The following is a 26,918-nucleotide window of genomic DNA, read 5'->3' as shown; positions in this document are numbered from 1 at the left end:
GTTGAGTATCTTCTGATTAGATTTGAGTCATTGAATCTCTGTCTCTGGGCCAGACATGGGCTGACATGTGGGAAACTGTTCCCAAGGATCCAGGGGTGTCTGCTGGTGATCCTGTCCTTAGGGGTGGTTGCATAACCAGATTAGGGCAGTTAGTTTTAGGCTCCAGGATCGCTGAGGCCTGATTAGCTCTTTAGCTTTCAAATCTAAAATCTGGATCGCCTGAAGCCGCTGCCCAAACACAGAGATTCCTGAATGAGCTCCTGTTCTGGGAGAGATTTTGAGGCCACCTGGGAGAGGTCCAAGTTGGCCTTCATGATCCTTTAATGGATGACCAGCTCAAAACCTGACACAATTTTGGATTTACTATAGAATGTGAGGGAGCTCTTATGGGCAGCTGAAATCAAACCACATGGCCTCAAGTGTGGTTAAACAGTTTTCCTTGCCAGTACCTACATCGTGCAAGCTGTGCCAATGGTCATGATAATAATATTGTACTAGAGATGGCAGTCGTCTCACTAAAAGTTTTTAATGTTTAAGTGATTAAAAACATCATCTAATGGTACAAACCATGTCTTTTAAATAAGAATTCAACTTGAATTATAAAAGCCATAGTTTAACTGGACTCTAAACTAGTAGATGGATAAAGGCTCCTGCAGTGCCACCTACTGGTGAGTTGGATTCCTCACAGGCAGTAAACCAGCACCGGAAATAATATCTATGTGTAACCATGAGAACTGAAGAGGAAAATTGTCTACCATGCAAAACATAATATTTTAATAATTGTTTAGGTACAATTTTAGGGACTGAAACAGGTTCGCAGTCAGTTTGATGAGAGTCGTAAACCTCTGGTCCTGGCATTCGTTTGGATTTTATTTGAACACATACCACCCATGTCAATGTTGTTACTGACCAGGCACCACCACTTTGTAGCAGAGATACTCCCTGACAACAGCAGCTAAAACTTCTTAGAAACATAAAATGGCTGATGATGTTGACCCGGCCTCCAAACTCCCCAGATAATCCTAATTGACTGTGATCAGCAGGAACGAGACAGGTCCACAGAAGCCCCTCCTCTAAAACCATAGGAACCAAAGGCCCCTACTAACAACACTCTAACACCACAGAAGGCCTGTGTCTATTCCCAGATGAGTCAGAACTGTTTTGGCAGACCTACACAATAATGTTGTGACTGATTGGTGTTCAGGATTAAGATCAAAATGTTTGGGGATGTCATCACCTTCAGCATGAAGAAAGGGGCCTCTGATTGCACAGAAATGCTGTAAAATTAAATAAAACGTGCCTGAAAAACCATGATAATGCTGATTCCAAACAACCCTATTCCCTTGTATGAGATAAAGAAAACAACATATAACTGAAAAGTCACTACCGGTGGTGAATATCAGAGCAGTCATAAGTAATAATTATTTTTTTGTAATAAAATCAGACAACACGAAATTAATTACCCAAATTATTATTATTATTCCTGACCTGTCCAGGGTGTACCAAGCCTCTCACCCGATGACAGCTGGGATAGGCTCCAACCCCTCCTGCGAGCCTTCACAGGTCAAGCGGTTACAGAAGATGAATAAATACATGATTATTCCTCATTAGTCCACCTTAATTCACACTATTAACTTGGCGTAGTCAAAACTGCGACCAGAGCACAGGTCATGTCAACGATGAAGAGGGACTAAATATATTTCAGAACCTGTAACCTGTGCAAATTTAACAATAAGTGTTTATGTATTATTTATGTATTGCTACCGAAAAATAGTCTTTCAGATTAAATAAAAAATATTCCTGCTCAGAACAAATGATTAATCTGAGACAGGCTCTAAAATATTATTTAAATGTTACTTTTAAATATTTATTTTTCACTCCTTTTTCTATCACTGCTAAAAAGTTACACTGTGAGGAACTCTTTTCCTCTGAGTTCCGTCTTTTTGTTTAATAAATAAGGTCTCAGATGGATAAAGAAGTCAGTATTTCTAATTGTGAGTCCTTAAGTGGTATTTCAGGTGTGCACTCTGTAGAAACCCTCTGCCACAGACATCACAGCGGTGCGGTCTCTCTCCTGTGTGGCTTCTCATGTGCTTCTTCAGATGTCCACTATGGGTGAAACCTTTGCAGCAAATGGTGCAGCAGAAAGGCTTCTCGCCCGTGTGTATCCTCATATGTATCTTGAAATCTCCTTTCCGGCTGCACTCTCTCCCACAAATGTGGCAACGATGCAGTTTCACCCCGCTGTGGCTGGTCATGTGTTCAGTCAGAGAGGTCCTGCTCTGAAAATGTTTACCACAAACACGACATTTAGAGCCCTTGTGTGCTTTGAGGTGCAGGCTGAGACTCTCAGCGGACTCCAAGGCTGTTCCACACACGGCACACAGAACGCCCGCATTTTTTGAATGCACTCGGAAAGCATGATTTATCAAGCGCTGATTGGAGGAAAAGGCTCTACTGCACAAATAGCAACGACAATCATCTGAGTTAAAAAAAGATAAATCTGTGGATTCTCTGGTAGTTACAAAGGAGGGACTTTGTTCTGTCTGTGTTTCCTCTGGTGTAAAACTTGCAGCATATCTGTCACTTTCCCTTCCATCTGGGATATTATGAACCTGTGAAGTCTGTGGAGATGCAGCCGAGTTGGAAATTAATTCAAACTTTACAGTTTTAGTGTCATGCAGCTGCTCCTCACGCTCACAGTTTTGAATCTGAGGTTGCAAAGACAGTTTTGTGATATCTTGCTCATTTTGAAGAGGGAATAAGACATTGGCATCCTTAAGTACTGCTTGCTGTTCCTCTTGTTGCAGACCAGCCCAGAGTTCATGATCTTCCTCTTTAATGTGTTGAAGCTCTGGATCCTGTTGGTGGATGCAGATGCTCGGCTCCTTCTCACAGTGATTCTGCTCCGGTGGACTTTCCTCTTTACAGATGGGTAACTGCGACACCTCTGATAAAATAAATGAGTAAATGTGTCAGTTTTCTTCGCCAAAATAATACAAACATAAAACAGGACTGTTAACATATGTGTCATTTTAATTTGTTGTAACAGGTCCTTTAAAAGAATGTTTTTTATCAGTTATTTAAATGATAAAACTAAAAGACAACTGGAGCATAAAAGAAACATACATACACACACAACAGATCTGACATAGAAACTAAACACATGTAATGCAGATTATATTTAGGATAATAGTTTAAGTCTAGTCTGACACCGACAGATGGAGTACCTGCTTTCTGTTTTGACATAACCTCCTGCAGCAGACCTCTGAGCCTCTCATTCTCCTGCTTTGAGCTGGAAGCTTCTTCTTCATATTTTGCTATCGCGCTTTCAAAAACCTGAATGATTTCCTCGGCGGCAGCTGACAGCCGCTCGTTAACGAAAGTCCTGAGAAGTATAGGACGAGACATTTTAAATTAACTGCTAAAAATGTGAATAAAACCAAAGGGGAGGATTCCAGGCATTACAGAAAGCAACTTCCGTGGTGTTAGCTGATTTGCTACGGAAGTAGCAGTAAACAAAAAGTCAGATTAGGTTGACACCACCAGCGCAACAAGCATGTGCTGCCTCCTGCAGGACAGCAGCTCACCTACAACTCACCTGAGAAACCCTGAAATTTAACATCATCTTAGTCTTTATTTGTATTCAGAATAATATATGCATAGCCCAAACACTGTTATTAAATTAACCCAATTTCACAGATGGTGTGAATATGTGTCTGTACAAGTCCAAAAGCTTTATTAAGGTCCTACAATGACATAAAAAAACTTCAGAAGCAATGGAATTAGAAAATGAATTTGTTTTAATTGTAGACAAAATTAAATTTAAATGCAGAACCAAAAAAGTGTGAAACTTTTATTAGTTTTGCCAGTGACTGGATACAATTTCAGATGTTTTATTTTAGTAGGACATTCAAATAATCAAGAATCGTGCTCTGCTACTAAGGTATGTATTCAGTAAGACACATCTCCATCAAAAAAAAAACACTCACATGAATGTGTTTCTTTTGTAATGAGATGAATTTGATGGGAAACATATGACCTTCCTGCAGCCATTGACTCAGCGTGCAGCGATGTCTGACTATTTTCATAAAACAAGGTCACTGTATGATCTTTAATTTGTTATTAAACGGCCTTCATAGTCTGAGTCGTGACCTGCACTCACTGTACCCACTGATTTCTCACGTCCACCCACCTGGCCATCTGTCCCACTCTGAGCACTAAGGGGAAGGACAGTCGTGATGTTAGCTGTACCTGGCACTGCTGATCTCCATATGCAGCAGGTACAGAAAAATAAGTCTGCGCACACACATAAGAAGACAATTTATATATTACTTTTAACTTTGTAGACAACATTTTATGTTTCACATTTACTGTTTCAATTAAGTTTTGTAAATCCTGTCATTATAAGTTGTTTCTTGTTTTATATTTCATGTCGACTGAAGCCAATTACAGAGGAATAATTGTAACCAAGTCTAGATGCAGCACCACATGGACATTTGCTCCATAATGTGAGGAAATGCTTTCCTACTCACCACCAGATGATAAACTCACAGTTTAGTATTGATATTATTTTAATGAAATGCTTGATGCTTAGTAAGAGAAAACATATCAGGGTTTATAGGATCAGTAATCCATATTGTTTGTGTGCGCAGAGAAGAGCAGGATGCAGCTGTTTGACTTACAATCTCATTTCTTTTTAAATATTGGCAAAAAAATGTAACATATATCATTGTTTAAGTTGTGACAATGTTTAATTACGGTTTTAAATGAAACTGTGACAGCCTTTAAAATGAGAATTTTAAAGATGTGAGAGACGATATTTTATTTTAGTTTAGAGTACGGTATTTTAGTTTCGCTCTAAAACTCGAAACGCTAGTGCGCATGTGCGAGTCGTCTCCCTCCTTGAGTCCTCACTGCTGTCTTTGGTGCAGCACAGTACACACAGAAATGTCGGAAAGCGGGAGCCAGGAAGCCGCCGTGGCCCCGAACGGCAGCGACAGCCCGACGAAACGGACACCGAGACCGTCCGTTGGCAACAAAGTGACCGTGGTGCTCGGGGCTCAATGGGGCGACGAGGGGAAAGGAAAAGTTGTGGATCTACTGGCACAAGACGCGGATATGGTGTGCAGATGTCAGGTAGGTTAGCCCCTCTTGTCAGGCGTCCGTTCCCGGTTAAGCTAGTTAACCGGAAACCCAGCAGGTAACCGGTTAGGATAGCTAAAAAAAACGCTTCACCAACGTTGACAGTTATCAGGTGTCACGGCGCGTTCATATCATATCGTTTAAATCGTAATTACGAGCATCCAAGTAGGAAAAAAATGAAGCATTCACGTCTTCCTAATGTGACAGTTTATGATATGTCTCACCTGTTGCAAAACTACAAACATGTCAATAAACTGTTGGTTGCAAATACAACACTGCCAGTAATTCGTTTACATCAAATACAATCTTAAATTCACTCTAATTGTGTATAGTGTATATATTATTTCTGGTTTAACTTTGTAAAGAAACGTTACAAATGAATAACACAACAAGAATAGGCTGTTAACAGGTTAGATGATACAGTTAGCACCGAGGCTAACCACATTGACAGTTAGAATGAATGGCGCTAATTTCTTTTTCCCGATTATGTTAACATTACGTGAATGCATCATTATTTTTCATTAAGCTAACGGCTATGTGCTAGCTAACGAACATCTCAGCCAGTGAGTGGTCCTGTCACTGTTTTCGCTAATGTCACCTTGAATTCCTGCTAGCTGCTAGGCTCCACAGACCACAGACCTTTACTGTTGTGATAAATTGTACCCTGTCGCGTGCACATGACAAGATATCCTGGGGTACCTGGAGTGACCAGGTGCATCACTTCACGGTGGGATGTTGTCAAAGCTAGCCAGTTCTGGAGCCTCAGAGCTCTGCAGCTGTTGGCTTTGATTACAAAGATGGAAGTTAGCTTCATGCTAATATTATAACAGGCTTTATTTTAATGGCAGTATCCTGATTGTGGTTGTTTAAATGTTGTCTTTTCTGGGTTTTGAAGGCAGCATTAGCTACATTAACCTTGGTGAACCAGTTAAACTATTATAAATGAATGAAATAAAGGTTTTACCTGTTCATTACATTCACAATACTACGTATTAGAGTCCACCACCAGATAAGTTTTAAAACAGCAGGGAAACACGAACATGTAACCACGTTTTGTGTGATATTTTGTCAAATCTGAGTTTGCGTTTGACCTGTATTCTTAAATAAATGCCAGAATTATCCACCTGATATCCTTCAGGATGAACTTGGGACATATCTACACAAACCATATTTACACCACCTTTCGACTAGGTGGGAGGGGCTGCGGCGCAAAACAACACAACTAAGTACATGCTCCATGTGTGTTCAATGGCTCCTCTCCAACAGATTATGACCGGTGCTGTACACATGCAGCACCTATAGGTGAAAAGATGTTATTTTGTGTTGGTCAGCACATTATCTCACTGTTTCTACTCCCGACATGTTGGGAATATTATTGCCCTTGATCTCCACGAATAATGGTAGTTATGATAGTGAGTGGATGCAGTAGAGGGAGCAGTGAGTCCCTGACTAAAATGTTTAAAAAGCTTCTGGTATAGAGCCAGTAGGAGACAGGTCATATTTGGTATGTGGTGTGTAAACATACAATACAGTTTAGTCAATGTGTCTGGACTTAAAATGGTAATAACTTTATGTTTTGGACTGCTGTAGTTATTGTCCAGGCAACAAAACAATTGCAAAGCACACAGCTAGGTTCAGTTTGAGTCTGCGTTACAACAACAACAACATGGAGTACTTCCTATTTTTTTGAGTCGGCATCAAGTTGTCACAGTTTTCTGTTGACACACTGTCTCTGTTAATGTAGTGCAGTGAAAGACACTTAAGATAAGATAGTCCTTTATCTCACAATGAACGACAATGATGTTTCTGTATGTTTCAGTCTTTTAACAAAATGTGATTAGGTTGAAAGTTGAGTGAAATCTGATATTTAAAGGTTCACACAACGTTCAGCGTTTTTGCTTTTACTTTCATAACTTAAGAGGAATCTGTTTCAGAGACGAAACACATTCTTAAAGAATTAAAAGCAGAATATGAGCTGTTGTGGATATTTTTCATCACTTCTCTTTTCGTGGACACACTATGTAATAAAGGCAGTTCCTAAAATGTATTTAGCTTGCCTGTACTTCAGTTTAATTACTGGCTAAAACCCTACACCACATGCAGATAACCTCACTACATTTTAAGTCTCCTCACCTAAAACAGAGTAGAGTATTGTTTGACATATTTTACTAATAAAGATTTATCTAAAACTTTTTTTCCATACCTTAAGTTGAGGAATTTAAATATGTTTGTCTTCAAATCTGTCGTTTAAGCCAGACTTGCAGCGTGGCAGCAGGGGTGGCAGTTTTAACTTTTTTAATGGCTAATCTGCAGATTTACTGAGATTACCAATTTTCTTAAATCTAGGTCTAAACACAGCCTCTGCAAAGTTATGTTTTCAGAGTTTTAGTCTTGTGTACTTCTGGAAAAACTTCAATCATTAAGAAACGTGACTAAGAATTTTGATTTAGAACAGTTTTAATGAAAGTGATTTCTCTGTTCTGCTATTAAATGTTGGTCGATATCAAAAAGGCTTAACAACACCATGCTCCTTCGCAGCCAGTCATGTTAATCCTACAACTGCTCTGAATAACTGTGGAGTTCAGAGATCTATTAATTGTCTCTGTTGATACCAAGTTGACATAACATGGATTCTCCTGATCGTTGAAGCTTCCTTGTTCCAGCCGTCCGGGCCAAGAGCTGGAAATGTGTAAAAATAAACTATTTTCTAGTTGGGGGGGAGGGGGGTATCCAGAGCGTCCTCCTCATATATATGATCTGTTGGTGGCACTTGCTGATGTGTGAGTGAGCAGAGAAGTACTGGAGCAGATAGCGTTGATCTTTTTTTAAAATAGGCTTTGCCAGCAGTCCTGCTCGGTGTTCCTTACAGCCCACACCTCTAAGAACCTAGAAGTCACAGTTTGGTTTACAGGGGATAGAGGGGTGTGTCGCTGAGTCTCAGCTAAACAAGTCTCATGAGACTGATGGCAGGTTTGCCGGTAATTATTGTGGAATATCATATATCCACATCTTGCTTTACCAAGTAAATACTGCACATACCTGAGCAGCTCACACCTTCTTTCTGCTCATTATGGATTAAACAGTTACATAGTGCTTGGGGCGGCCAGATCAAAGGGCCGACAAACAAGCTCAGCATGCTTAAAGAGTTTCCAAAAAGAGCAGTTGTTTTTATAATGTAAGGTTTTATACACTGCCAATGTTGCATGTGTATTGTGTGGTGTCACTGTATTTTGCCCATGGAAAATACAGTGACACCACACAATACACATGTAACATGCGCTGGACTTGGTTGCTACAGAACAGAAATGTTTGCTTAAAGTCGTTGACTAACTAAAGAGTGTTGCCCTTGTTACTTGTTAGCCCTTTCAGTAGATGTTCAGTTTGTATGGGTGGGATCTTTTGAGACCTAACTCGGTGCATTAAAAGGATTAGCTATAAATCAAATGACATGAAGTCAAACACCCGTATACAGGCCTACAAAGGCAAAGCACAGGCTTTGTTCATGAATCAGTCTGGTTAATAATGTGTCTTACCTTTCAAAATCTATAATTAATCTGATGTGTATTTAATAAAAAAAGAAACCACAGTGCTCCAACATTTGTTGTGCCCAAGAATAAAGCCGTGAATAAATCTGATCTCAGTGGAGGAAGCTATCACAATGCAGCTAAAGCCACCCAGTCTTACATATCCTTTACATTGTGCAGATGTGGAGTACTGTAGCAGATATTATCTAATCATTCATTTTAATTTAGCTTGTTTGCCTGTGACGGCTATCAGTGAGTGTCTGTGACTGTTTTGGCGGTCGTAGTTGGCACTAGTCGGTGCCCCCTGTTGGCAGTTTGTCAACTGATTCAGCATGTTGAATCTGCAGTGGCTGATCAGCATACCCAACTGGTGCACGAGGGGAAAAACAGAAGCGAGGAAAGCAAAGAAAACACCGAAGCCTAAGGCATTTTACGTCCACCACTGCACTGCTACTAGCCTTGCAGTGGTGGTGCAGGTGTCTTTGGGTGGTTCGTGGCTTTTATTGCTCTGATCTGCCATGCCTGAGGAGGTGTGCATGAAGACGTGCCTGAAGAGGACTAAAGAGACAACACCCTTATTAGCCACAGGGAACACCACATTTCAGCTGCAGATGCTAAGCATGTCTCAGTTGTCGTGTTCTTATCTTACTTTTGTAATGAAATAAACTTTATGGGAGGACACACAAAGAATACTCCTCTCGTTTTACGTCTTATTCTCATCTAAATATTTAAATTCGTAAATATTTTCACAACAACGTGATCATCTGGAAAGAACAAACTGTAGACCAACAGGAGAGACCAGCTCTGTACAGTTTGTGGCACGTCCTAGCCTCCCAGCTAATAGTTGCTCTTTGTCTTTGCTCTTTTGAATGACATGGACTACTGCCACATTCTGGTATTGAAGGGTTATTCCCTTTCATGCAGAACGTATGTGCAAGCTGCTTGCAGTACTTGTGGACTTTTGGTTGAGACATGGGTGACGTCACAGTCGGTCTTGTGTCGGTTTACATGTCCAACTATTTTTCTAAAGCGCATGTGGTTTCCACAACCACAGCTTGAACACGAGACGTTGAATCTATTCAAGAGGCGGTTCCTGGACTCACCTTGACGCTGTGCTGCTTAGAGACAAATGTTAAACACTACTCTTGTGTCAGTGTCTGATATTAGCTAGAGACCTAGTTATCACACTTACAGCTATTTTACGTCACTACAGAAAAAGACCAGTACATGAAAGATCATGTATAAAAACTTAGTTGAAACATTTAAGTTAGGTTAGTTCATTCATTGTGCTTCTTTAGAGTTAAAGCCAGAACTGAAACTTTTTTCCACGAATTTTACCAAAGTTATTGGCGGCTGATGATTGAAAAGTAATATCCAGTATCTAAGGGCAGGTTATATTGGTAACCATAAAATATATTGTTTTATCGCATACTAAAGATGTATTAAATAAAAGAAGTAGCTCTCAAAGCCCAAACTCGACAGATTGAATTTTAAATCATCTGATGGTCAACCACTGGAAGAGATTGTCAGGTTTCTCTCTGTTGTAGTTTTTAAGGTTCGACCCATAATGAACTGTGCAAATCTTGTTTGTTAGCAACAACCAACTTACACAAAACCAGCAACAGCTGTGTTGCCACTGAGTTGTTGTCCAAGTGCATGTTGAGGTTGTCACGTCGTCCTCCCTGGTAAATGTACTAGAGTCGCAAACTTGTACGGTGATCACACTCTCATTGGAGGGCTAAAAAAAAGTTGAAGCCAGGTCCAGTTTGATTGTCCTGACCATCAAACAATGAGAAGGACTGAGCATCAGTTTGTAGCTTCATTTGAAAACGATTTGTGGCCAGTTCTCCTTAAGTTTAGACACAGCATTAGACATTTGCAGCAGGAATAATACGCCGTGGATGCCTTTACATACCAAAGTAGAAGTGTAAGGCGTAAGGGCTTATATATGTTTATCCATTTATACAAACAATAAGATAAAGTTTTTTCCCGACTCCTTTCTCTTTTCCAAAAGAGTTATTAGAGCGACAATTCCATAGCAAATGACTAGATAAATCGGCGCTACCCCACCAGTGCACCAGCCACAGCACAGTAGCAGGTGACCAAAGTTCAGTTTCTCGTGATGGAAATGAGAGGACGATCACGGGACAGCAGGAATCCCCAGAGTTCTTCGGTTCTGTGGGGGATGGGGCGGGTGGTGCATCGTAAAAGTAGCATCTAAAAAGGAGAGGCATCTGCCCCCCCATCTGATCCCCCCTCTCCACCTTCAGGGTCCTGCTGTGGCCAGGAATAACTCCACGTGGTCAAAGCACATGCCCTGCTTGATTTATATCCACGGGCTACAGCGTCGGGAACACATCCAGGGCAGGGCTGACTAAGTTGAATTGGCATCTCAGGTAGTGAGCCGTGACGCAACTGCAGAGGCAAAAATGGATCTGCAGCTGCCTTATTATCGCAGCAAAAAGCAACAAAAAGCAACAAAAACACCCTTCCTCCATTTATTTTTTTACGTTTAGTTAGCGCTCTCAAAGCAGAGAGGAGTAAAGCAGGTCAGATTGTGACGTTTTGATCCAAGGACTCTCTGTTCAGTTTTGCATTTGGATCTTTGCAGTCAGCTGTGTTCGGTCATGTGAAAGCCCGAACGCTGCATCCAGATTAATATTTGGCCAGCACATTTAAATATAGCAAGATTAAATACAGTCTTTATTGTCTGCCAGTCTGAAAACTTTAACCAAATCATGTGTTCTCCTGTTGCAACCAAATCAGTGTAAGGCCAAGGCTTAGTACTGAAAGGTTCAATGACTGGTTTCTACACAGGACTGCTACTATTCTCACTTGTCAGTCCTTGTAATTCTCCATAGGTATAAATGAAGGTATTAACGCTCATTATTTTGTATTAAATTTTGCGTATGAAGGATTGATTACAGGTGTTGGGAAGTACTACACGTAAATACATTTGTTTAAATTCTTTTGTGGCTACAGAGAGAGCTGCACAAATCCTAGCAAGTTGCCTCAGGTGATGTTCCCTTGCATTGGCCGAAGTTTAAAGGTTTAAGAAGTTTAAAAATCTGGTGGCGTGGCGTCAGAAAGAAATTATTTTACCAGAGCTCTGTTGCTTGTTCCTCATTGCTGCTCGGGGGTTAGGAGTTTGTTGCCCTATTGGCTGCAAATCACATGAAACACTGAGGTTGTGGGTTGTGCAGTTTCGAATTCTTTGACTAAACAGACGATGCGGGTCTGGTAGCATTCAAGGCCAGTACTGGTGCAGAACGTTTGTTAGATTCAGCTGCATGTTTACCACGTAAGCGTGAATGACTGCCAAGTTGTTTAGTGTTATCTGACTTTTATCACCACATTTTATAGTAGTTGTTGTATAGACGGTTGTAAAAGAACACATTATTCTTTCAGCTACAGGACTCTTATAGGAGCTTAAAGGAGTTTATTGCTTGAGTCAGGAGTTTGAGGACATGAACTGCAGTGAGTTGTATATTTAATGTAGGATGTTTTTTCTCCATGTGTTGTATATGTACATGTCCCAGCATTCCTTGTTACTTTTCCTATCCTGCATTTGTCCGTAAGTTTACACTAGAGCGAGACCTTTATTGAGGTCTGAGTGCACGGCGAGCAGAAGTCTCTAAGCAACAGCACACACATACTAACAGACAGCGACTAGTGGTTTGTGTATGATGCTTGTTGCTACTCGCCAAACTATTCATCCCGCCTTACCGCTCATCAAAACAAAGTTGCAGAGCCTCCATTAGGCTTCGTGTTTGTGTTCGCCTCTCCTCTACAGTTTCCGTTTCTTCTCCGCAGGGCGGCAACAACGCAGGACACACGGTGGTGGTCGACTCGGTGGAGTACGACTTTCACCTCCTACCCAGCGGCATCATCAACCCCAAGGTCACCGCCTTCATTGGTGTGTACTACGCAGTGAAAATACACCCACACACACACACACAGACACACACAGTTACACTCATTCTCAAGGCCATCGTCGCTCCTCGACGTTTTCTCAGTGAATTGATCGAGATCCCTTTTAGCCGGGAGCTCGTTATTGCCGTTACAGCCTCCATTTTGACGACTGCTACAGTGAGTGTGATCAGCTTGACTCAGAGCCAGACTGCAGGATACATCACATCCACTCATCTGCAGTAACTTCATTAGCTAATGGAGGCTTACTCTTTTTTTTTCTTCTTCTTCTTTTTGAAGGCTCCTAACCCTCCAAGCATCTTTTACGTGTGCAACTGTATGATCTGTCAATATTTAATTCAGTATTTTTCCTCTTTGATACATAACACATTTTTGCCTCCCTGCAGGCTTTAACGCTCAGAGAGGCTTACAGCATGGTGTGTTAACTGTGACACTCATCTCATCCTTGTTAGATTTTCATAATTAAAACAGACAGATATTACAGTTAACCTCATGAAATGCAGAAATTTATATATAATTTTATTCCACATTTGTTTCAAAACTATTTTGTGGACTGTTTCCTTCTCAAGACAAGATTTATAAGACACAAGGCATTTATAATTATACACTCAATTTGATGGAAGCTTTTACCGAAATTGTCCAGCGGTACTAAAACATTCACGGTCATCTATCTACTGTTAGATAGAAGTATTATTCTGTGTTGTCGTGGTTGGCATTTTCTCTATCACTACTGTTCAATAAAAGCTGTGAAATTATTATTTCAGAAAAATGTAAATATAAAGCATATCTTCCTTTTTTGGTATCTGTATCTGTCAGTCAGCTTTAGTCCAGACACACACCAGTACACACATTCATGACCACTAGACAATGAATCCTCCCACTTTTCCTCTGGTGCCATCAGCGGGTCAGAGTTTCCACTTATCAACGGAAATATCTCAACATGTGCCGTTTACGTTGTCAGCAGTTTCCTCTTGCGCCACCATTTGTGGTTGTGAGTTTGGCATGAAATTTGGCACAGACGTTCGTGCCCCTTCCGGGATGAACTGCACTCATTTTGACGATCCCCCGGCTTTCCATCGAGCAACAGCACAAGGCGGAAAGTTTGTTGTTTGCGATACGTTGGTTTGTGGCCAAACACTTTCAAAACCCTGAGCTCCCTGATCATTAGACCCTGCAGAGTGGCATTAATGAGTCATGTATCAAACAGGAAAAGGCAGAACCATGATAAAATATTGATGGATCACACAGCTGTACATGTTAAAGGTGTGCGGGCGGTTCTGTGTTTTGTGCGAGTTAGCATGCCAACATGCTACGGTGGTAAACATTGCGTGCTTGAGTTGTTAAGTTCTGATCATGACAATAAATATGCTGCCTTCAAATGTAACTTGAGAACTTGTGGGTGTGACATGGGAAGGTGAGATAACTGCTGCATCTAGAAGCCACTGAGGCTAACAGCTAGCAACCTAACAAACTGTGTGTTACTCAGTGTAGAAAATGTAAAAGCAGTATTTTACTGGGACATATAAAATTACAAAGACACCTCGACACAACTAGATTACAACATATTCACTTCCAACATATCTGCAGACACATCACAACTTATGGGACCACACCAAAACAATTTCCACTTACAAAGTTGTGAATACCACAAGCACTGTTCATATGGCGTGTTTGCTGACATTTACAGAAATAATGGTTAGTTAATGGTGAGTTAATATATTACAGTTTAGTGGTTCTTATTATAACATAATGATATCTCCAATGGCCCCCTCTTTCCGCTATACCTTTGCATTTGCATTAGCCACTCGTTAGCTTGCTAGCTTCTGTTGCTTCTAGACGCCAACAGTTGTCTATCAGTAGTCTTCTCACGACTTACAGCTGAAGCGACCATTTGACTGCCAAGGACTTTGTGTACCTGACTTCTAATGTCCTAACCACAACTTGACGAGCTTCATATGAAGGCAGCGTTAGTAACATTTCAGCCATACGTTGACGTCCTCTAGTGTCAGATAGAGCCTTGTAAACATACATTGCACACCTGTTGGTGCATATTCTTGTACCATGTCCTTGCACCAAATGTGCTGCTAATATTGACCACAAGGACTCTAAAAGAATAGAAAACTACTTGTACAGCTGTCATACTTTGAGCTCTAGGTCCTTTGACACCTACTCAAAATTTTTGCAAAGAAATTTTGATTTATTTTGCAGCAGCAGATAAGCATTTAACACTATTAATCTTATTTGATGGCGCTTGTAGATAAACATATTGTTCACTGAGACGCTGATGGTTTGTTCTCATGGTTAGTTTAGTTGTTTCATACGACTGACTACTATCACAGACAGGATACTTGTTTCTGTTTATTACACTATCAATGTCCCTTCAGTGTGAGAAAATCAGTGTTCAGGTCTTTACAGCTTCTTGAGCTACAAGTGGTTTATATCTGCGTTAGTTCCCATGGTGTCACTGAAAGAGAATTTGTAGATCTATAGCCCTGGTCCACATTTCTTACATTTAATTTGGTCAAAGTAATTACCTTACCTCCTCTTCTTAATGCAGTCCAGTTACAAGATCATTTGAGCAATCTGTTTGAATACCCTTGAGATCGAGTAGACATACTTCCCTTAACATCACAGTTAGGCTGGTTGCATGACCAAGTTTATCAGTTGTACAAAGGCTTTGAGTAGACAGTTCTGATCACATTTTTTTATACTACTCCAGTTTCTTACATTTTAAACTAAATACTAAAGCCAAGGTTTGTCCTCAAAAACAGAAATGAAATGTGAAATTTTGTTGAATTTGTTCAATTTTGCTGCTGTTTTGTAATGTTAACGTATTTAAAAGACATAAGGCTAACAAAGGCTAACAAAGGCAGTTAAAAGCTCTTTGAAGTTTTTCTTCAAACCACCAAAAAAATAACTTACTATTGTAACAACAAAGTGAGTAACGGTTAAATGCTACATAGTAAGTTTGTGTTTATGGGTGATTTACTTAAGCACGAATATAGAATGTACTTCCTCCAACGACAATGAAATTCGGAAAGGAAATATGTGATAAAGGATCTTAGATGATTTTCCAGTTAGACTTGTTGTAGTTTTTGTTTTCCTAAGCGGTCAGCTGGAACTGCTGATGTAAATCATATTGACACAGCCATCAAACTCAGCGTGGTTCTGTTTAATCAGAAACTGTAAACTAACTTCCTTTTTTCTTCAGGGAATGGTGTTGTGATCCATCTTCCAGGCCTGTTTGAAGAGGCAGCGAAAAATGAACTCAAAGGAAAAAGTAAGTGGTGTTTTTTTTTTTAAATATATATTTCTAACTGGCAGGAGGAGAACAAGGATGTGCTTTTATGTTAATTGTGGAGACTTAAAGTGTTTTTGTGCGTGCAGGCCTAAAAGACTGGGAGAAGAGGTTGATCATCTCAGACAGAGCACACATTGGTGAGTCCTCCCAGGTTGACCCCTGGCCTCCCTTATTTTAATGTGTGCCTGAAAGTCAGAGTGTGCGCACGTAGAAGTGTGTGTGTGTTTGTGTGTATGTATGGGTGTGTGGATGTGGGAGCCCTGCTTTCTCTGAGGTGCGTGAGAGTGTGTGTTCCCTCTCTCCCTCCTCCGCAGTGTTTGACTTCCACCAAGCGGTTGATGGCGTTCAGGAACAACAGAGGCAAGAGCAAGCAGGCAAGAAGTAAGAAACCTGTTGTTTAAAAATGGCTGCTGCACGCGCGCACACACATCCACACACACACAAACTAGCCCCTTACCCAGAAAAAAAATGCCCCAAACAACAAACAAGACCACACACGCACACACATCGTTTGGGTCACAAACCAGGAAGGAGAAATCAGATCGTTCTGCGAAAGGAGTTTTCATGAACTTATCTTGAATCTTATCAGTCCAGTTTTGTCTCATTATCCACTGTTGGGTAAAGAAAACTGCAAAAACTAAAGTACGTCATGCATTAAAAAAACATTACTTCTTCCGTCCTGTAGCTTGGATTGCTTACAGTTTAAGTTATTCTTGTTCCCAAGAGATATTTATCTCTGTTGTGACTGAGCCAGCATTGTTCTACCCATACCACTCAGTTAACATACATTAATGCATGATTTGCTAAATGTTTGCCTCTTTTGGTTCACTCCTTTCAAAGCGTTATTTTCAGTAAAGAAGCTCTAAAAACTGACTGTACACTACCTACTCATCACCAAAGTGCAGACTCTGACTTAATCTTGAACATGGCGGACGATTTTAGCAGAAGAATAGCAAGACACTTTATTTCCCTCATGAAATACATATTATGGTCTGCATGGACACACCAAACCAAAATCAAAAATACTACTGGCCACGAAGGCCAACCGCGATGTCACCTCATGTCCCACGTGTCTTGACCAAAAACAGTAGCTTGACACATTTCAGCCACCTAAAAACAATCGTGTACGCTATGTTTGGAGTGTTATCACCTTGCCCTCTGTTTGCCTTTTACGAGAGGGAACAGAAGTCAGTAATATTACTCTCTTCAAAACCACCAGACTCCACAGACAAAGACTAAATTTACCTTGCAAAATATGGAAGTTGCTGGTCTCCTGCTGCCCAGATCTGTTAGTTTGCATGTGTTGTTGTGTGACTTCATTCATTCATTCATCTTCTGGAACCGCTTGTTCCTGTGAAGGGTCGCGGAGGCGCTGGAGCCTATCCCAGCTGCCATCGGGCGAGAGGCGGGGTACACCCTGGACAGGTTGCTAGTCTATCACAGGGCTAACGCAGAGAGACAGACAACCATTTACACTCAAATGCTTGCTGTGTGACTTTTTTGTCATAATCCTAATTAACATGTTAAAACACCAAAGTTACGCTGTGGGAAATGAGCTCCACATATTCTGCAAAGTAAACTTGCTGATTTTCCTTTTCAAGTCAGAAAAAGCTGAAGGTAAATATTCTCAATATAGTCTACAGTCTACACTTTAAATCTTAGATGGCTAAAATGTATAGTACTGATGACCTCGTCCAAAGCAGTCTGTTGCTCTGCTCTGCAACTATAGATAAGTAACGCCAACAGTCTCACTTCAAAGAAACCAATTTATTGCTTTAAGATGGGTTATCACTGCAATAAATCCTCCTGTAGTAATAAACTAAAGCAGGCGTCTGAGGATAACTAGTGTGTACCTGAGTTGAGAATGAGTCATCTGTTGGTTCATATCACATCAGGAGGAATTCATTTTAAGGTAAGGCAGCCCTGGAGCTGTTTTTCCACAGGCAGAGAGTAGCAGAACATCATCTCCAAGTAACTGAGTAAACCAGCAGGGTCAGATTTTTACTTTTTCCAAAGACAAGCATTTGAGGTAGTAAATGCACATTAGCCTGATCTATTCTGTGATAAGTTCACACATTTCACTCAGGCAGTGAACCATAGGGGCGTATGTGAGGAATGTTAAGCCGAGCCTGAGGAGCATTCAGAATACTAAGCTGAAGGGAGACCCAGTGTATTTCTGTTCAGAGCAGGGCTGCCTTTACCAGCTAGCCAGCTCATGTGTGTGCAACAGATAGAGAGAGCATGTTCACTAGGGTGCCTTAATGGCACAGTCATTATAGGCTTTCAGCAGATTGCTATGTCAGGCTCTGTGGATTTCCAGCATCCTCAGGCACGCTGCAGTACGAGCTCTACTGGAAGTCACGCTGTCACAGTCACACACTTCGGATTTATAAATCATCACCGCAGCCAAATAAGGTGTTTTGTAAATGTGGTGTTAATTTTCTGAATCTGTATTTAGCTAAATGTTGAAAGCTCGCATATGTATTGAATGATGTACATTTAGTTTCCTCCCTGTTCCTTCCGGTATCATAGAACCAGGTCATTTACCAAAGAACAAGTTAATACAGTATGTATTATCTGTCAAGTTTCTCAGTCATCCAGGTAATCTACAGTATATCCATAAAACTGACTGGTGTCCTGTTTTTACACAATGAGATTCTACAAATCAGTTTCAACTGATTGCGTTAAAGCTTTCAAACATTTTATCATTACTCATGTAATTTGATTCATCACTCATTCACAGCGCCTGTTCTCATGACACAGGAGTTTAGTTACACATGTGCTAACACAACAGCTTTTATTAACTTTAGTGTGATCTGAATAACTGTTCTGAACTGTTCTTATTATAAAACCCGGTCACATCTTCCAGGAAAACATATGGGGTACTAGTTTCTTTAATTCCTCCACATTTGTCTGACATAGTTACATAGATGTAGTTACTACTTATTTAAACCTGTGATTTTACATTAGAAACTGTAAATATACATAAAAGGTGCAAAAACGGTATCTAAACATAGGTTGCAGATGTTGATGAGTTTGTTGGTAGTTCTGCTAAATAGTGATTGGGATGGTATCAATTAAATAATTGCTTTCAAGAGGTCTGATTGATCAATATTTCACTGTGAAACTTAAGATTACTTATTGCTTTGTACCGTCCAACTTTCCTCCACTGCTGGCTTAAACATGTTGCCTATCACTTTTGCACACTCGGTGACTGGATAAGGATACCACATGTTTTACACGCTCAGTAACCACAGATGACGTTTTTCTGTTTCTAGTTTGCATATAAGCAAATTTTGCTGTAACAAGCTTTCCTTTTAAATAGAGTTGAGAAGCACGCGTTGACATGAATTGTCCATGTCCGAGTTTCTGTCTCAAATAAAGGGAGTAGTCTGTGCCAGTAAACGCTGAATTTTAGGTGATACATTGGTGTTAGAAGATACCTTACATCTGGACATTCTTTGTCTTTCATGTTTTACGATTAGAAGTTTCAAAGAAATTTTCCACATCATACTTTCACACACACTTCCCAATCTACAGTTTGCCTCCATTAAGACTTTTCCTGGGTAGCTACTTGATCTGGAGGTGTTTAAAGTTTCACTGGAGCTGTATGAATGACATGATGAAGTCTGGAACTGTTATAAGACGGTAGACTAAGCATACATATCAATACTATATTTTGTTTTTCCTTCCCTACCCTCTTGGCCCTGCCCAGCCTCGGGACGACCAAGAAGGGGATCGGTCCAGTGTACTCGGCCAAGGCAGCACGTAGCGGTCTCAGGATATGTGACTTGCTGGCGGACTTCACTCAGTTCTCTGAAAGGTTTGTTCCAACAGTATTACAAGGTTATATCATTTCTGGTAAAGGCTCAGTGCTATACGATGAGTCTGTGAGTAATGTTTGATAAAGCCTAGTCCTAGAGTTCCTGTTGTTCAACCACGCATACTTATATTTGGTTTTATTGCCCCTCGAGCACAGGAACATTTCCAGTAACACAGTTAGGTACTCAGGAACTTTATCTTACTTTGATGAAAAGAATGCAGATTAATCTAGGCACTCGGGCGGAAAACAGATGACGTTTTTGCAAAATGCCTGAGGCAAGTTGCCTCAGGCATTTTGCAGAAAGGCATTTTTCTGCCTTATTCAAGGGATGATGGCTGAATAACGGTCAAATGTTGAACCCAGTGTGTAGACTGACTGACAGAAGAAATCATTTTGAATTACTCACTGTTGACTGTTACAGATATAAAGTATTGGCCCAGCAGTACAAGGCTATGTACCCCACCCTTGAGATTGACATAGAAGGAGAGCTGGTCAAGTTAAAGGTAATAAAAGCTAAACAGGAAAAATATTTCTACAAACATTAGTTTGTAATTTTTTACATCACCATTTTGTAAAAATTTTCTTTTCAGGACTACGTGGAGCACATCAAGCCCATGGTGAGGGACGGTGTGCACTACATGTACGAGGCTCTTCATGGTCCTCCTAAGAAAATCCTGGTGGAAGGAGCCAACGCAGCACTGCTGGACATAGACTTTGGTCAGTAAATCACAGTGTCCACCACAGTTAATGTGTTTGTTTCTGTAGATTTAAATGTTATTTCTGCTAACCTGTGCTCGGAATAAATGTCATTTCTGATTGCAAAGCGCTCATCGGTGCATCTGCAGCACCCGAGTGGCGTTGCACAGAAACACTTAAGCTTTATGATGCTCTTTACAAAAGCCTCCTTGGAGCTCAGACTAGGGACACAACGGTAAGTTTGAACTGTTACTGACATGCTGCGGCATCCGGGCTTGACGTGCACGCTCACAAGTTAAAACCACTTAATGCCACCTGCCTGTGCATGAGCACGAAGGCCCCTTGTGTTAGCCTGTCTGTCAGTCAGAATTACAACAAATCTTCAATCCAGAAATATTCTCTTGAGGGTGATCCTTTTAAAGCATGACGATCGTATTTTCTTTTCAGACTAAACAGAACAGACTTGTCAACGACTCTGGAGCTATCAGGGCACCGTGTCCAGCACACTGATAACCAGGCAGCCTCCGGTTCTGACTGACTGTATCTACACTTGATTAGAAAATGTCACCATATCATCTAAGCGTCACAAAACCTATTTGAAAGTTTGGAGCATCTCTTTTCATCATCGCTTAGTAGAGGACATGACTGCTGATGGATACACTTGACTTCAAACCTGTGATTACACAGCGCTCGCTCTATGCACTGTTATCGTCTCCACTTGGTCAACTTCCTGCATCTAGGTTTGGTTCCTTGTTTGCTTTTGTTACAGTAGTTGAAAGTATCTGCTGAATGTGCCTTTTTTATAAATTTACTGCCATGTTCACATCAGTCTGCCAGTGACTATCACCTCAGGGACATCCTCGGTTCTGGTTACGCAGAAGACACACCAGTAAAAATGCCTCTCTGAGCCTGAATAACAAGAAGCCAGTTGGCCTCAAGTCAAACTCAACCACAGCTAGGTAGACAGGTTGAACACATCCAATGGCGGTTATCTTGGAAGGGGGAGTGTCCCGTGATAAATCGACGAGTGGAAGAGTTCTCAACTAATCAGGAGAGAGTCCAAGACAGACATATTCTTAACATATTCTTCAAACATGTTATTAGACTCACAGTCTCTAGAATTTACAAAGATTTCCATTTCCATTTTGTGTCCAGTGACGTAGTTCGTTCAACCTTTTTCTCTCATATGAAGGAAACTAACATGAGCTCTCCTGGTGTCTTTGCAGGGACGTACCCGTTTGTGACGTCGTCCAACTGCACGGTGGGGGGGGTGTGCACAGGCCTCGGCATGCCACCTCAGAACGTCGGCGAGGTTTACGGAGTCGTCAAGGCGTACACCACCAGGGTGGGCATCGGCGCTTTCCCCTCAGAGCAGAGCAACGTAAGAGGACACACAACATGACAAAAAAAAAAACAGAAGATATGGATTTAAATATATTTTTCCTGTGTCACACATTCAGCAGTATATACAGTACAGTGGGCCTGTAGTACACATCCAGTCAAAACCCAGTGGAATGATTTGATGTGACTGAAACTTGTACTTCAAAATGTGTCAGAGGAGCTTTGTTGTCAAGCAGCACCCCCCAGAGGACGTTTTGCGTCATTGCACCAATAATTAGCTATACTTATTTATTAAAGTCAATAAATCAGCCTGATGCACCTGCTTATGACTGACACTGAAGCCTGAAGCTTTAATGGTTGAATATTTTTAGCTTCTGTGACTGCTGGGTGACATGAAGCTCATTAAACATTTGCAACCAAAAAAAGAACAGAAGAATGGAGACGGAGGGCTTTCTGCGCTCACCTTGTCCTTTTTCAGGATATCGGAGATCTGCTTCAGACCCGAGGGAAGGAGGTGGGCGTCACCACGGGCAGGAAGAGGCGATGTGGCTGGCTGGATCTGGTGCTTATCAAATACGCGCACATGATCAATGGCTTTACCGCGTGAGTTCGGATATTTTTATGCTTTTTTTAAAATGCTTTTTTTTTTGTCTAAAATTATATTTTTAAAGAACTAGAAAGAAAGAAATACTTATTATTAGTATTCTTATTATATGCTCTATTCAAAAACTGTCTGAACACTCTTAATGCATCTTGATTCTGCTACCTCTTGGTTATTTGTCTAAAATAATAATATCTGCAGTTATTGTTAATTGTTAATACTTTTAAATGTGCCCAGGAGGACTAGCATCCATTGGGTTGATAGATAATTCATATAAACAAAGAATAAATTTTACTTTAGCTCAAAACTCCAAGCCTGGAAGTTTCCATACGTACCTTAATCTCCAGTAATAAAGGAAAATAAAGACACTGGTGATTGAGGAAATATGTAACTTCTCATGACTAATGAACAAACATCACTTACGGTGTTTTTTCCTTTATGGGCCAGACCACTTCCAAATGTTGTCAGAGATTGGATCTTTCAAATGCGATCTCATTGCATCCCTGTTTTTTTACGTGATCGGATCCCCCAGATCGGATCTGACTGCAAGGTCTGAACAGGCCCTAAAGGGACATAACTCTTCTGTGATTGTTAATTTTCTATAAAAATATATAAACTATTGTATTGTGTTGTTGCTGTAACGACGTTCGTCTTCTCTTTCAGTTTAGCACTCACCAAACTCGACATACTTGACGTGTTCAAAGAGATCAAGGTGGGCGTAGCGTACAAAGTTGACGACCAGACTATACCTCACTTTCCAGGTGAGTCCATGTGTGAATGTGTCAGCAGTGTCTGTCTAACAAAAATGTACCTTTAGTCCTCACAAAACCAAGAGCGTATCGAGAAGTGGAGGAGGTGCTTTTCCTCTTCTTCCAATCTATGTGACTATTTGCAGAGCGCTCCGCTTCAAGGCAGGAACATATCGATCTTTTGTCACAAGAGGTTTGATCGCTGACTCCTGTAAATGGTGTGATAATAGCCTCCTCCGTATCTCCTCTCATTGATTTGTGCCAGCCAATCAGGAGGTGTTGCAGCGTGTGGAGGTTCAATACGAGACGCTGCCCGGCTGGAACAGCGACACGTCGGCCACGAGGAGCTTCGAGGAGCTGCCTGAGAACGCCCAGAAATACGTCCACTTCATTGAGGAGCAAGTGGGAGTGCCTGGTACGATTAAATCCACTGACTGATAGATTGATGAACCTTTTAATTATACCTTAGATTTTCTGACATGTTTTTGTTATCCGTACCATCCATGTCCAGGTGCTATCGCTTTTAACCCCAAGGCAGATTCAAATCTAGGGTTCTGGATAATTTTGTCTAACCAGGTGTCAGAAAAGTGTGATTATCAAATGATCAGACTTGTTCCAGTGCGTCCCACGGATACTTGATCAGTTTGGGATCTAGGAATCCTTGTGCTGTTTTTCATGTTTTTTGAGTTGTTCCTTTGTTTTTGTGCATGTGCCTGTGTCAGGTGTAAGGTAGTAACTTTAAGAGCGCCATCTGCTGGACAACATTGTTATCTACAGCCATCTCTTTGCCATGCTTTTTCTTGTTTTGTATTACAGTTTAAATCTCAAATAAAAAGTAACAGAACAAACATTTGGACATACACCAATCAGCCAACATTAAGACCGCTGCCATGAGAACTAAACAAATTCTCATTATCACTGCTAATGTCAGCTGGTGGAACGTATAAAGCGAACATTTTGTCCTCAAAGTTAATTCAGAAGCAGGAAAAATGGTCAAGTGGAAGGATTTGACTAGGACCAAATGTGATGGCTAGACCTCTGGGTCAGATCATCTCCTAATACTGCAGCTCTTGTGTGCTGTTCCCAGTCTGCAGTGGTCAGTATCTATCAAACATGGTCCAAGGAAGGACCAGTGGTGAACAACCAAGGGTCACTGATGCATGTGGGGAGTGAAGCATGGTCTGTGTGGTCTGATGAAACAGACAAGCTGCTGTTGTTACAAAAGAAAAGTGGAAAAAGTTAATGCTGGTCCTGACAGAAATGTGTCAGATCACACAGTGAATCACAGTTTGTTTTATATAGGGCTCAGTAGCTGCAAACCAAATGATTCAGAAAAGGTTTAAGGATCACAGCAACAAGTTCAAGGCGTTGACTTGGCGTCTAATTTCCCCTGATCTCTTTGGGATTTGCTAGACAAACAAGTCAGGTTGATGGAGGCCCCGCCTTGTAACTTGCAGGACTTAAAGGATCTGCTATTAACGTGTTGATACCACAGCACACCTTCAGAGGGCTAGAGGAGTCCATGCCTCTACAAGTCGAGGCTGTTTTGGGTGTTACACAATATTGTTATGGCTGATCAGTGTCAGTAATGTCACAAGGAGTACTTAATGTGGCAGGAGTCATTTTAGGGAAAAGGTTTCTGCTGGACCCAGCCACCAGGGGGCGATGAAGATACTTAAGGGATCTGTCATTTTCAGTCTGTGAGAAATAAACACCTTCATCTGCTTGTCGTTTCCTCAGTGAAATGGATCGGAGTGGGAAAGTCCAGGGAGTCCATGATCCAGCTGTTCTAGACGGGACAAGGAGAAACTCCAGCAAAGACGATGCAGAGCAGTGAATCAACTGTACCCTTCTTCCCTCCCCCCCCACACACAGCCTACCTACCTGTCTCAACTCTCCGACAGAGACCATCATGTCTGTTCTTAACGCTTTATTACTGTACCATCAGATCAGATGAGGTCTGGTCCAGACCTCTCTGGATCAGACTCACATCAGACTGGTTCCCAACGTCTGGATTTTTAACAGTTTCAAACCCTGACAGCATTACAGGTCCCTCGTTTAGTTGTTGATATAAGTGTCTCAGACTAAACAACACGCCCAGCGACACCAGCCGCCATCAGGTCTGAGAGAGGGAACGGACTCAACAAACGCAAACGGCTGATGCAGGATGGCTGCCTTGAGGAGCTACCAGCAGACGTCTGGTTATCAAAGTCTGATCAAGTGTATTTTCTGTTAATCCATGCTGTGATTTTAATGCGCTGTGCCAGATAGGTGTAAACCAGTTTAAAAGTTTTAACCTCAGCACTTTAGATGCTTTGGACTTCATCTGCTTTATGTTTTATTCTGCCAGGTGTTCGGCACATCTTGACACGATAAAGGGATCCTTTAAGATTTTGTCTTTTTTTTGTGTGTGTGTGTGTGTTTGTGATCTCGTCGTCAGACAGATGTTTTATTGCCTTGTCGCTTAACCAACACATCAGCTTTTAATCTTCTTGTTGCCTGCGGTTGCTTCCACTGAATGCTGATGATGGAAAAAAAAAATAAGTTCTTTCTGTACTGTTTTAAGATTTAATGTTTGCAGACGAGTTTTCCGTTAAACCAGTGCAGAGACTTAACGTTGGTGAACATCTATTCACTCACATTCTGTTGATTGATTTGCACTTTGAGCACATATTCTGTTCAGATTCTCCAACAACTCAAGAGAAGAGATCCAGAACTTGAGTTGGTGAGTTAAAAGGGAAAAACAATCAAAAATGTGTGTGTGGATTGGAAATACTTTAAACACCGGTCGTCTTGCAGGAACTGAATAAAGTAACTTTGACTTGAATGTAGCATTAGAGCAGACTTTGGTCTCCTCCAGAGCTAAAGAGGAAACATGTAAAATTAGCAGAGCTTCCATTTAATAATCTGCAGACAGCCTGATTAATCAGGACTTTGTCACTAAAATAAAGTTGACCGTTTTAAGGTATTTAATTGTCCATTAAATGCGCTGTAGATTCTTATTATTTCACAGTGTTTTATTTTTTGTTGTTCTCTTTTGCAGCCAGTTGCACTCTGAATGTATTTTCTTTGTCAGAATCAGAGGATGTTAGGGCGCTTTATTCAGAAACACAATCAATAAACACGATGGGTGACGGGTGTGATGGGAAGCATTCAACTAAATTATAAACATGTCATTTTTGAAATAAAAAATCTTGTTTGTCAGTATCGGTTATGTAGTATGGTATGTGATCCATCTGTTCTGGTGAACTAAACGTGACTCACAGTCTAAACCTCAGGACATTCATTAAAAAGGGGATTTTTAACAACATGTTTCTGGTCCTGTTTCTTTACACTGAAACTGCTCAAATAATCCAAGGAAAGCACTCGACAAAAGTCTACGTATGGTCGCAGATATTAACTTAAAAATGGTGTTGTTTGCTGAATTTTTTACCTACTGCTTTATAGGTGCAATATTTGGCTTTTGTACGTCGACGGCTGAAATAATGAGCTTTATTTATCACTATTTGCTTTGTTGGACCTTACATTTGACATTTGGGACCTGTATGTCCATATTCTTCCCAAGTTGTATTCATCCTGGTACATCCTGGGCTCTCCACTGAAACTTGAAATAAAGTTCATGCAGAGCATCTCCCTGTTCTCCCAAAGACATCCTCCTTAGGTTGAAAAAATAGAGACGGTAACAAAAAGACAGATAAATCCATACGTCAGCATATATACATGATTAAATGATACATGGGAGACTAGTAATGGATAATATTGATAGGTAGAGCCAATATTCAAAGTATGAACTGTAGAAACACTGAAT

At 40.9% G+C, this 26,918-nt stretch overlaps 2 protein-coding genes across 2 annotated transcripts; one reads left to right on the top strand and one right to left on the bottom strand.

Annotated features, from left to right (window-relative positions):
* Positions 1–458: 458 nt before the first annotated feature.
* On the bottom strand, positions 459–3,592 carry LOC311500237 (uncharacterized protein). Its single transcript, XM_084561501.1, has 2 exons — positions 3,231–3,592; positions 459–2,950 (listed from the first exon to the last, which is right to left on the bottom strand). The coding sequence occupies exons 1-2, from the start codon at positions 3,409–3,411 to the stop codon at positions 1,989–1,991; spliced, it is 1,143 nt and encodes a 380-aa protein (XP_084417627.1). The 5' UTR covers positions 3,412–3,592; the 3' UTR covers positions 459–1,988.
* A 1,317-nt stretch (positions 3,593–4,909) lies between these two features.
* adss2 (adenylosuccinate synthase 2) lies at positions 4,910–26,420 on the top strand. The gene is made up of 13 exons (XM_084562317.1): positions 4,910–5,139; positions 12,483–12,585; positions 15,811–15,879; positions 15,987–16,037; positions 16,215–16,281; positions 19,616–19,723; positions 20,145–20,226; positions 20,314–20,440; positions 21,646–21,800; positions 22,239–22,363; positions 23,025–23,122; positions 23,376–23,525; positions 24,851–26,420. The coding sequence occupies exons 1-13, from the start codon at positions 4,951–4,953 to the stop codon at positions 24,901–24,903; spliced, it is 1,377 nt and encodes a 458-aa protein (XP_084418443.1). The 5' UTR covers positions 4,910–4,950; the 3' UTR covers positions 24,904–26,420.
* Positions 26,421–26,918: the final 498 nt, after the last annotated feature.

The sequence above is a fragment of the Chelon labrosus genome, assembly GCF_963514085.1.
Source record: "Chelon labrosus genome assembly, chromosome: 15".
NCBI lineage: Eukaryota > Metazoa > Chordata > Actinopteri > Mugiliformes > Mugilidae > Chelon > Chelon labrosus.
This window is presented reverse-complemented; position numbering and strand designations above follow the sequence as displayed.